The following is a 12914-nucleotide window of genomic DNA, read 5'->3' as shown; positions in this document are numbered from 1 at the left end:
TGTTAAACTCTATTAGAGATGCCTCTATCTTTTGTTTCTTTGGAATAAAGTTATGCTATATAAATTCATGTACTCCCATTATATGAATAAAATGAATATCATGAAATATTTTCTAAGAGATATTCCTAATAAAATGCAGTATGGTACAGTGATGAAGAGTGTGGGCTCAACGTATCTGTTACACTGTTTGGGACTGAACTACATACAGCACAACTTCCTACATGTATGACCTTGGGCAAATCACTGAGCCTCAGCTTCTCATCTGTAAAATGGGGTGATAGTAGTATTAACCTCTTAGAATTGCTGTGAGAATGAAATGAAATAATGCATGTAAAGCCTTTTGCTCAATGCCTGGTAAACAATCGGTATTTAATAAGAGTTAGCTATTATTTTTAGTATCAGCTCTTTACTTTTCAGTTTCAGGGTCACACTATATACTATTTTCTAGAATTTCCCCATACCTATTATTTTCCCAGATTTACATTTTCCATCCTGACATTTCCTAAATTCCAACAGTGCACTGAACACTGTCATCTAGATGTGCTTTAGCAACCAAACTCAATATATCCCAAAACAAACTCATACATTCTCTAAATCCGTTCCTGCTTTGTCCCACATTTTCCCGAGTGAATTTATCCAGTCATCACTTCTTAAACTGGAAACTTCAGGAGGCAAATTAGCTTGCTTCAATTCTTCCTTCATCTCCACATTCAATTCTCCACCAAGCTGTTTTAATTTTACCTTAATATTTTCTGAAAAGTCCTGGCTCTTTGCTCTTTTCCATCTTAAGTGTAACCATTTTGGCCCTTTTCATCTTTCACCTGGATTAAGTGAAGAATCTTCTTCAAGAAAGGCATGCCACCATGTATCCCCCACTCTAATACATCCTCCAGATTACCATCAGCTGCTTTATTACTAAAAACCAAATCCAATCAGGTTAATTTCCTGCTTGGGGATCTTTGTTGCATCTGTCTAATGCCTACAAAAGAGATGTCCACCATCTGGCTCCAGCCTAATCTTTTCAAGCCTCAACCTCATACTAATTCCATCCTGACTTTTTTTTTTTTTTTTGCGGTAGGCGGGCCTCTCACTGTTGTGGCCTCTCCCGTTGCGGAGCACAGGCTCAGGACGCGCAGGCCCAGCGGCCATGGCTCAGGGGCCCAGCCGATCCGCGGCATGTGGGATCTTCCCGGACCGGGGCACGAACCTGCGTCCCCTGCATCTGCAGGCGGACTCCCAACCACTGCGCCACCGGGGAAGCCCCCATCCTGACTTTTTACTCCATTCCAATTCTAATGAATTCTCCACGTATGCTATGTCTCCAATTCCTTTTCTTTGCACATGTTGATACCCCTGTCTCACATGCCTTTTTTGTCCACTACCCCCCTTCTTTGCCAAGTAAATTCCCTCTCAAATGTCATCTCTCAAACCCTTCCTGACTACTGCAAACAGTTACTCACAGGCTTTTCTGTTCTCCCACATCATTCTGTTCCTACCTATATTTTAGCACATAGCACACTGCATTGTGGGGCTTTGTTTATATATTTGTCACTTCTATACATTGTGAAATCCTTAAGAACAAAGTGTGTCTCTTAAAAAAAAAATACCGAAAAATACCCAGCACTCAGAACATATGCTGGCACCTTAATCAAAACTGACTGAATCATTACAACTAAAATCAGCCTTGCTAACAGTTTCCTTTATATATAGAAGGAAACTAAAGACAAGAAGTTTTCAGTACATATCCATCCCTTTCCCAGTTCATAATAATTGCTAACTACTATTAAACAATATTGTTGCTATCTATCTGGGCACTCACCAGGGCAAGCTGGACAGATAAGGGACTCTTCATCCAGGCTGATGCTTTATACCCATTCTTCCAGCTTCTTCAAGTCTTGAAGATCCCATTACTCCAAAATTGCTTGCTTAGGACACAGCTGTTAAAAGCTCTTCTGTGTATCTATCCAAGTTCCAGTTATGACTACTTTCCTAATGTGTGCCTTGTTTCTCCTGAGCTCCAGGTACCTTCAGCCACTTGTTACAATGTCTCAACTCTATTTAGGCATTTAAATACTTCTTCAGTTTCAGTGCCTAAGATTTTTTTTTTAACAACCAGGTAGTCATGAATTTTCCTAATCCCAAGGAATAAAAATCTCTTTTCAAGGAACTGACTTAGCTTCTATTTCTCTGCTTTTATTTCCTGATGAACCACATTTTAGCTGGAGTCAACCTTCTGAACCAATATCCCATACCTAAGGAAAACACAGTTCTCTTCTGATAATACCCATTTAATCACTGCCTAGACATAATATAGTGGAAATCACACAGTAATTTATATATATGTGTGTATATATATATATACATATGTTTTTTAAAGTTGTATATTATATATATAATATATATATTAGTTTTTTTAAGTTGTAGTAAAATATGCATAACAAAATTTACTATCTTAATAACCATTTTAAGTAGACAGTTCAGTAGTGTTAAGTACATTTACACTGTTGCTCAATCAATATCTAGAACTCTTATCATTTTGCAAAACTGAAATGCTATGCTAATTAAACAAGTCCCCATTCCCACTTCCTCCTAGCTCCTGACAACCATCATTCCACTTTCTCTATGATTTTGAGTACTTGAGGTACCTTATGGTAAGTGCAATCATATAGTATTTGCCTTTTTGTGACTGGCTTACTTCACATAGCATAATGTTCTCAAGGTTCATCCAGGCTGTAGCATATGTCAGAATTTCCTTCTTAATGCTGAGCAGCATTTTCTGTAAGTATATACTACATTTTGTTTATTCATTCATCCATTGATGAACACTTGGTTTTCTTCCATCTTTTAGTTATTGTGAATAATGCTACAAACATGGGTGTACAAAAATCTCTTTGAAACCTTGCTTTTAATTCTTTGGTATATGCCTAGAAGAGGAATTGCGGTATTATACAGGTTTATATTTATTGAGATATAATTCACATATTATTTAAAGTATACAATTCAGTGGTTTTAGTAAATTCGCAGAGCTGTGCAACCACCATCACAAACAGTTTCAGAACACTCATTACTCCTGAAAGAAATTCTACCCATAAGCAATCATTCCTCATCTATAAATTGACATCTCCCAAATTTATATCTCCAGCTTGTATCTCTCTCTATTGACATATTCAACTGCTTGGATACCTAATAGGCAAAACAAACTTAACATATCTGAAAAATGAACCCCTGAACTCTCCCTACAAAACTTACTTTTCCCACAACATTCACACCTCTCATAAAAACTTCACCCATCTAGTGGCTCAAACCAAAAATCTTAGAATCTTCCCTGCCTTCTTCTTTCTCACACACTGTAGTTTTAATCACTCTATAATCTTCTTGGCCAAACCTTCAAAATATATCTAAAATCCAATCTTTTCTCATCACTTTGTCTACTACCACCCTGCTCCTGCCCTTGCCATTCTCCTACTTCTGCCCTCACCTTCCTATAATCTATTCTCAACACAATAGCCCCAGAGATCCTTTCTAAAGCAAGTCAGATCATGTCACTCCTCTATCTCAATCCCTCCACTAGCTCACTGTTTCACTCAAATTAAAAGCTAAAATCCTTCCAATAGACCACAAGGCCCTATGTGGTATGGTCCACTGCTACTTCTCTGACCTCATCTCCTTCCAGCCTCTTCCTTGTTCTGCCTGCTTCAGTCATACTGATCACACTCGCTGCTTCTCTGAAAACACCAGGCACCCTCCCATCCTTGAATTCATTGGTTCCTCTGTTTGCAATGTTCTTTCCCCAGACCTACATGATTTATTCCATCACCCCAGTAAGACCTTAGCTTAAATACCACCTTATCAGTGACAACTTCTTGACCACTCTTTAAATTTGTAATGTGTCTCATTCACCCCATACACTTCCTTATCCCCTTTGCCTGTTTTACTTCTCTCCAAAGCTTTTACTGACAGATAATTTTATGCCTTACCCTACCACTCATGATACTTCTTTCAACTTTAAAAACATTAAAAAGACGTAGAGTTAAGAATCATATATTTTTTCAAGTAGAACCTTACTTCACATACTGTTAGGTAAACTGATTTTTTTTCCACTCAAATTAAGATTGCCCTTCAATGTCAACAATCATTTACTGAAAAAGTCAAGTATCATGTTCTTTACAAAACAGTTTTAAACATATTTTACATCTAGGTTGGTTACATTACCTTGCCGATTAACTTCATTTTGAAGTAGCTCTTCCATTGCCTCCTCCTCAGCTATATCTAAAGGTGTGTCTCCTTCACTGTTGACAGCTCCTACATGTGCTCCCTGACCAATCAAAAACCTGTAAAATTAGAGGGAAGAGAATTAAGCAATGACGGTATCATCAAAATAAGACTGAATGCATAGCTAATGAGGCAAGCTCCTATGCAAGAGCAGCAATAAAAACCAAGGATAGCATAGGTATTATTTAAGTTTTAAGAAACTACCATAAAGCATGTTTTCTTTCCTTTTTAAAATTTTATATTTCCTAAAATTTTTCTATAATGTACACACATTAACTAAAACAAAAATGTTATTTTAAAATAATTACAAAGTCTTTCACAGGATTATTTCAGACTGTCTCCATTAAGATTTTTCATTATCTCCATATTGACTAGTTTCCTAACTGAACTTCATGCTCCCAGTCTCATGCCATAAGCAATAGTTCTTAACTTTGGGCTCATGGGCATAATTCAGAAGGTCAGCTGATACAGATATATTAAAATACTGTGTATGTTCATCACTATTTTGAAATTAAGGTAATTATTAGACCAACTACTGAGTCTTTTTATTTAATGTGTTACTAAAGAAGCACATACATACTTTGTACTCAATATTTTATTTTATGCATCCAAAACACAATACTAAGAACATATTCACAGGCTTCATCAGACCTGACAAAGGGATCCAGATACAAAATGGTTGCTAATCTCTTTCACTATGCCAACTGCACATCTCCCAGAATCACCTATTTAACACAACCAGAGTCAATTTCCAACTTAAAATTCTTTGAATGATTGTCCATGCTAGGAGAAAACATATCTACATGGCCCTTACTGATCTGGTTTTGTCTTCTTTTCAGCCTCATTCCTCTTCCTTCTTGTACCACACTTTAGACTCCAACAATATGGAACTGTTTGTAGTTCCAGATTAAGCCATGTTCTTTTGGCATCCCTGATTTTACTTTTCTATATATAAAGAATGGCTCCCTTTTTTCCGATGTTCCTAATCAATCTAACTCTTATTTGTATATATATATTTTTACAGGCTACATGACAATATTCGCATTATCAAAACAGTGAAGGACAAAAAGCCCTCAGAGTTTTAAAAAAAGAAGAAAAAAAGAAAAAACTCCCTTATATCTCTCCTTCTGTTATCATGTTCCCTCCCCAGAGATAAACACTATCAACAGCATGGCAAATATCTTTCTGGTACCTTTGCTATGAATTTATATGTGTGTCTATAAAGAAATATATACAGTCACTTTTGAGGTTCTTTTTGTAAAACAAAAATTAACGGGATTACTTTAAATGTACTGGAGTGCAACACTTGCCTTCTAATAGCTGAAAAATATTCCACAATATGGCTGGATCATACTTTTATTTAATGCCACCCTCCTAACGGATGTGTTCTTAAATGGACATTTGACATTATCAATCTTTAAAATTTTTCTCAACGTGATGAGAATAAAGCATCTTATCATTGTTTTCTTTCCTGATTACACATGAGTTTGAAAAAAAATCTGGATATGTTCACTAGCATTTGTATTTTCTCCTTTTGTGAACTTCTTATTTACTTCTTTTGCTTGTATTTTTAATGTGTGCCTTAACTCAACAAATACTTATGGGGTGTTGTTACAGATTGAATGGTTTTGTGCTCCTCCAAAATTCATGTTGAAACCCCAAACCACCAATATGATGCTATTAGGAGGTAGGGTTTTGGGGAGGTAATTAGGTATAGATGAGGTAGAGGTTGGAGAACCCATGATGGGATTAATGTTTTTAAAGAGGAAGAGAACAGAGCTCACTGTCTCTCTGCATGGAGGGCACAGCAAGATGGCAGCCATCTGCAAGTCAGGAAAAGAGCCCTCACCAGACACAGAATTAGCCAGCACCTTGATCTTGAACTGTCTAGTCTCCAGAACTGTGAGAAACAAATGTCTGTTGTTTAAGCATCCCAGTTTATGGCATTTTCTTACAGCAGCCAAAGCTGACTGAGACAGGTGTCTACTATGTATCTACCACTATGTTACATGTCAGGCATATAATAGTAAGCAAAAACAAATGCAGATCTTCCTCTCAAAGATCTTATAATCTAGAAAGAGAGCTAGATTAATTCCCTAAATACATGTAAAACTTTGATGTCTTATAACAGTGAGTTATGTCTACAAGTGAATAACAGAATAATTTGATTTAGTAAGGTCAGAAAAGGATTCTCTGAACAATATATAGGTACTAGCAAACACAATGGAAGGAGAGTATGTTCCAGGAAAGAGAACAAAAGGCACCAAAAACCTGTGACAGGAAGTGTGTATGGCTAGACAAGGGTTTGGTTCATTCTCCTGAGAGTAAATGAAAGAATCAATCTCTATATGTCAGGTACACCCCAAAGTCAGTGAATGTTTATGTTGTAAGATCTGTAAATGATCAACTATGTGTTTCAAAGAGATCACTTTTGTGAAGTATGGAAAATAAATGAGAATGGAGAAAGAATGAAAGTAGTCAGACCAGCTAATGAGCTACTGCAGCAGTAGACAAAAATTATGTTGGAAGCTTGAATTTGATGGAGGAAATGGATAAATTCCAGAGATATCTAGGAGATACTAGAGATCAGCTGGATATGAGAAGCGAGGGTGAGGAAGGTGTCTATGATACACTGAAGTTCTTGACTTGTCTGTGATAGATGGACGGTGGTACTAATAAAAGATACACAAAAAAATAAGTTATTCCCTCCTTCTGACAAATAGATGTGCTGCAAATATTTTTTCCATATTGTCACCACATTAAAAAAAAAAGCAAACCTTTTCTTACAGCATTTTGTATTTGAATGAAATTTAAAGGTTGTATGAAGTCAGGTCTGTCAATCTTTTGCTTTAAGAAGGACTTTACCAACTAGCTATTGATATCTGTGTGGAGATGTAACTTTTACAAGACACACACACATAGAAAGAGAAAGATAGAAAAAGGGAAGAATATACACTATAAAGTTAACAGAGGTAGCATTAGGAGGAATTTGCTTTTTTAATTTTTTTAATTTTATTTTTTAGCCGCACTGTGCGGCATGTAGGATCTCAGTTCCCGGACCAGGGATCAAACCAGCGTCACCTGCAGTGGAATTGTAAAGTCTTAACCACTGGACCACCAGGGAAGTCCCACATTAGGAGGGATTTGTATTAGTTGGGGTTTTCGTTGGGGGGAGGATTTTTTTGTTATCCTAGTTTTCTGCAGCAAGTTTATTTTGTGTATGTATATTAGACCACAAAAATGGCTACCATGCCATTTTGTAGCCTGGTATTTTTACAATTAATAATATGTTATAAACATTTCTCCTTGTGCAAAACAATTTTTATGATCTTCACGGGGACTTCTACAAACAGAAGTCATATTTGAATTGAAGAAACTTTTTCTGTTTCACAGTTTTAAAAAATGTAATATAAAACTAATGAAGAACATTTATATACTACAAATAAATAAATAAATGAATCTGGAGCCAAAAAAAAATAAGATATTATTGGAGTAGAACCTGTGCTATGCTCCAGGGGAATATGTAGGTATTCTGCTAGGCAAAATCTCAAACAATCAGAGATATTTACATAAAACCACGTATATTTTGCTTAGGTATTAGAAATCATTCACAGGATGTAAAGACAGAATAAAAGGAAGACCTCAGAGTGGCTGCAGTGCTAGCAGAAGGAAGCACAGTCTCAAGGAAATAACAGGTCAAAGCCAAAATGAGACAATCCAAAATTTATATAAACAGGAAGGATGTTAAGAGAAACTAACAAGAGTAAAGTTCCGAAAACTGCTGGCAGGAAGTAGGGCCTGGAGCAATCCCTGAGCCAAAAGTTTAGGTATAAATATGTATGCATACAATTCACAAACCTCTCCATGACTCAAGAACTATTATTTGCAAATATAAATAAAATAAATAAATAAAACCCCATGGCATTAATTCTTATTTACCATGAATAATCTCAAAAAGCCATTCAAAGATTGGTTGGGTGAAAAAAAGCATAAACATTTAAATTCTGCGGACTTTGGGTTTGGTTCCCATCTCTGTTTCTTGACAGCTGTGTGATATTCATCAACTTAAAACATTTGAAACCTAGCTTATAGGTAACTTACAGGGCTGTGTTATGTTTAAATGAGTTAATGTCTAAAAATAAAATTAAATTCTATCTGTTATCACATCATGCAAAATCATCACACTTAGAAAGCAATATTTAAGATAATGTGAAACAAAATACAGGCTATCTGGAATACCAGAAACTCACTTTGTGGGACCCTTGGAGATACTGAAAACAGATGGTCAGATTTCCTTCAGAACAAAAAGGGCTGGGGTATTAAAAGCAGCTCATGGGACTGCTGATTAGGAAAAATACACTATATTTACTGTAAGATTTCTTGGGGGCGGGGGAACTATGACGATTTCACACAGGAGTCCCAAACTGAAAGTCAGAATATTAGGCTGTTTTTCAGATGGGTAACTTTTTTGAATGCTTCAGGGTTTAAAAAAAAAAGGGGGGGGGGGCAGGCTTTTATTTGCTTAACAATGGTTAATGATGTCCTTAAGCAATACAAAAGAGGTCAACATAGGAGATGCCACCTATTGAATGATGAAAATCGTTATAAATTACTTAAGTGAAAAATGGTAAACTGCTAGGTTTACTGAGATTTATAATAACCTACAGCTTGGAGTCAATAAATAATTTTGGATAATTAATAAACCTCAAATTCAAGACATGATCCAAATGGATTTCTACAAAATTATTTGCATATGTGTGAATTTAAAAATCTAATAAAAGGTGTAAAACTTGTTAACCAAATTATCGGGTGCAACTTGGATGTGGTATATTAGATGGACAGGATTCTATCTGGATTAGAATGATTCAATGTTAACTGAATTCAGCAGACAAATTTGACAGTCTCATAATTATCTTGGATTCTGAGTTTTGTCAAAAGCCAAACCACAGAAGAGATTGAGAAGGAGAAATAGTTCATTTTAAAAATTTGATGTGTTAATTAAAGCCCTTGTCTTTAAATTAGAAGCTAATGAGAACATAGTAATCAAAGAGACAAAGAAATTTCATCAGCAAGAGTTGAATATATTTAGTGTTCAAACTTAATGTACATTGTTTTATTTACTGTAGAAAAACTAGTATCAAGAAGTTGTTTTAACCAATACATGGATTTTTCATGTATTCAGTACATGAATTTTTAAAATTCGAAACGTCAGTGCAGCCTTAAAAAAGAAGTTCTGGCATACAGGTGAATCTCAAGGCCATTATGGCAAGCAAAATAAGCCAGTCACAAAAGGCCAAATGCTATATGATTCCACTCATATGAAGTGTCTGAAGTTGTCAAAATCATAAAAACAGCAAATAGAAAGGTGGTTACTAAGGGCTAGGGGAGTGGGGAGGGGAAATTAGTGTTTACCAGGTAGTTTTAGTAGCACAAGATGAAAAATCCTAGAGATCTGCCGCAAAACAATGTGAATATGCTTAACACTATTAAACCATACACTTTAAAATGGCCAAGATGATATATTTAATATTATGTTTTTACCACAATAAAAAAAAACCCCACAAAGTCAGAAAACCACTGAAATAGTTGTTTCTTGAAAATTCAAATGAATTACTCAAAGCCATCCAATGAGACAGAAATTATGAAAACTAAGCTACCTGAACTTTTCAAAGATGGGTAAGAGAACATTGTACTATTAACTTCAAAAATAAATGCAGACTTCCTTGGTGGCACAGTGGTTAAGAATCTGCCTGCCAATGCAGGGGACACAGGTTTGATCCCTGGCCCAGGAATATCCCACATGCCGCGGTGCAACTAAGCCCGTGTGCCACAACTACTGAGCCTGTACCCTAGAGCCCATGAGCCACAACTACTTAGCCTGCGTGCCATAACTACTGAAGCCCACACGCCTACACAGCCCGTGCTCCGCAACGAGAAGCCACCGCAATGAGAAGCTTGCGTACTGCAACAAAGAGTAGCCCCACTCGCCACAACTAGAGAAAGCCCACATGCAGCAACAAAGACCCAACGCAGCCAAAAATAAATAAATTAATTAAATATATTAAAATATATATTAAAATAAATAAGTAAATAAATGCTATTTTCTTTTGGAAGCCTCTGAGCAACATAAAATCAGTGTAAATAACCTTATGCATCTTTAGTGGGAATGCACTTTCCTATTTCATATTTGAAGTTCTATATCACAATAAAAAACAGTTGAAAGTAACTATAACAGTAAGAATCCAAACAAAAGTTCTGACCTGGAACTTTTGAAAGTTTTCTTTAAAATAACAGTTCTTTCCTTCAGCACCTGACAAATGTTGTGCCACTTCCTTCTGGTCTCCATGTTTCTGATGAGAAGTCTGCTTTAATGCAACGCCCCCTGCCCCAATGTTATAGTATTTCCTTTCTCATTGCCTTCAAGATTTTTACTTTGTCTTTTGTTTTCAGAACTGCTTTGGTTTATCCTGTTTGGAATCTGCTAAACTTCTTGAATCTGTAGGTTTATATCTTTTGCCAAGTTTGAGTAAGTTTTTAGCCATCATTTATTATTTCTTTAAATACTTTTCCAGCCATGCCCTCTTTCTCTTCTTCTGGGACTCCAATGGCAAAAATGTTAGCTCTCTGGTATACTCCCACAGGCCCCTGAGGCTCTGTTCATTTTATTTTAGTCTATTTTCTCTCTGTTGCCCAGATTTGGTAATTTCTGTTGTTCTGTTTTTCAGTTCACCAATTCTTTCTTCTATCCCCTCCATTCTGCTGCTGAGTCTATCTGCTATTTATTTTGGTTACTGGATTTTTCAGTTCCAAAATTCCCATTTGGTTCCCCTTCATATCTTCTATTTCTTTGCAGACTTTGTTTGGCTGAGACTTTTTTTCATTTGTTTGAAGCATACTTGTAATTGGTTGTTGAAGCATTTCTGTGATAGCCACTCTATAATCTCTGTCAAATAATTTTAAGATTAATATCTCTGTAATCTTAATGCTGGTCCCTATTGTCTTTTTTTTTTGCAGTATGCGGGCCTCTCACTGTTGTGGCCTCTCCCGTTGCGGAGCACAGGATCTGGACACGCAGGCTCAGCGGCCATGGCTCACAGGCCCAGCCGCTCCGCGGCATGTGGGATTCTCCCGGACCAGGGCACGAACCCATGTCCCCTGCATCGGCAGGCAGACTCTCAACCACTGCACCACCAGGGAAGCCCCCTATTGTCTTTTTCATTCAATTTGAGATGTTCCTTGGTATGACAACTGATTTTCAATTGAAACTGGAACACTCTGGGCATTATGTTATGAGACTCTAGATTGTGCTTAAATCTTCTATGTTAGCTGACTATATTTGGCCCTCCTCTAGCAGAAAAGATGGGGAGATGCCATCTCATTATTACAAGGTAGGGGTAGAAGTTCAGGTTCCCCACTCAGCCACCACTGACACTAGCGATGGAACAGCTCCTTGTTACTTCTGACTCCTCACCAAGCCTTCACTGATACCTCCCTGGCTAAGGAGGCTATGGGTGCCTCACTACTACACCCTATGTGGCCTCCACTGACATCATAAGGGGAGAAAGAGTTAGGCCTCTTTACTGATGGGTGGTGGTGAAAGTATTTACTCTCTACCAGGCTTCTTCTGACTCCACCCCAGTGGGGAGGAGTAGGAGCTCCTTTTTACTGCCAGGTGGGGGTGTAAGTCCAGGCTTCCCACGTGGTCTCCAGTGCCAGTTAGGGTAGGGCTAGTTAACTATCTGATGGGGATTAAAATCTCGGCAGGTTCTGTATCTGGCCTAATCTGACATCATGACAGCAGAGGTGCTAGGATACCTCATGATAGTTGGAAGTCTACGCTCCCTACCTGGCCTTTGCTAGTGAGGGTATGGGTGGGACCAAGGTTTTTTTCTGCAGTGTTTGGCTGGAGTAGTATTTTTTTTTTTTTAAAGGTTTTAGGGTGCCCCTCTCCTAGTATTTGGCTAAAGAGGTTAGGGTTTTGTTGGGGCTTTTTTGGGGGGGCAGTGTGGGGCCATTGGTGCTTCTGGGTTATCAGCTTCCTCAGTTCCAAGTGTGGTATATCTGAGGCAAAGAGAAAAGCCAGAAACTTACTCCTGTCATTCTTTGGATCCTGAGATCCGTAGCTGTTCTGTCTTCTATCTATCTTATAGAGTCTTTGTATATTTTATATATCATGTTCAGGGTTTTTAGTTGTATTCAGCAGGAGGAAAAACAGGAAAAACGTATCTATTCTATTTTCCAAGAAGCAGAAATTCTCATTTTTAATTGTCAGGAAATTGTAATGTTTATAACATTACCAATTTTAACCTTTTAAAAAATTTCATTTTGTCAAAATCCCACAGGTAGAAGTATTATTTTTATATATAAACCCTGTTACTAGTCCAGTTAACATGGACTAATGTACCTTGCCAAATACTGTGCTAAATTTCTGACATTGTGGTTTCACAATTATGCTACAGATACAATTAATTATGCCGATAGCAAAGACCAGGCTATTGTGTTGTGTGTGAGAGAAATGAATCTATCTGTGAAAGTGGGCTCTATTTTCCAGTTATCTAGGCACCCGGATTGTCAAAACAAAACAAAACACAAAAACAAATTCAAAATGTGCAGAAGGATTTAAATTCCTCTCTTCTCTTTGC

General features: G+C 37.1%; 1 protein-coding gene across 5 annotated transcripts in view; it reads right to left on the bottom strand.

Annotated features, from left to right (window-relative positions):
• Positions 1-12914, bottom strand: part of PPP1R12A (protein phosphatase 1 regulatory subunit 12A) — a 148959-nt gene that overhangs the window by 67401 nt on the left and 68644 nt on the right. For all 5 annotated transcript variants that reach the window (XM_024737127.1, XM_024737130.1, XM_024737128.1 and 2 more), the window contains exon 3: positions 4213-4331. In XM_024737127.1, the coding sequence (XP_024592895.1) occupies positions 4213-4331 (119 nt within the window). The remainder of the gene's footprint in view (positions 1-4212; positions 4332-12914) is intronic.

Source organism: Neophocaena asiaeorientalis, unplaced genomic scaffold, assembly GCF_003031525.2.
Source record: "Neophocaena asiaeorientalis asiaeorientalis breed wild unplaced genomic scaffold, Neophocaena_asiaeorientalis_V1.1 scaffold134, whole genome shotgun sequence".
NCBI classification, from domain to species: Eukaryota; Metazoa; Chordata; class Mammalia; order Artiodactyla; family Phocoenidae; genus Neophocaena; species Neophocaena asiaeorientalis.
Note: the sequence above shows the minus strand (reverse complement) of the source record. Positions and strands in the feature narration are given on the sequence as shown.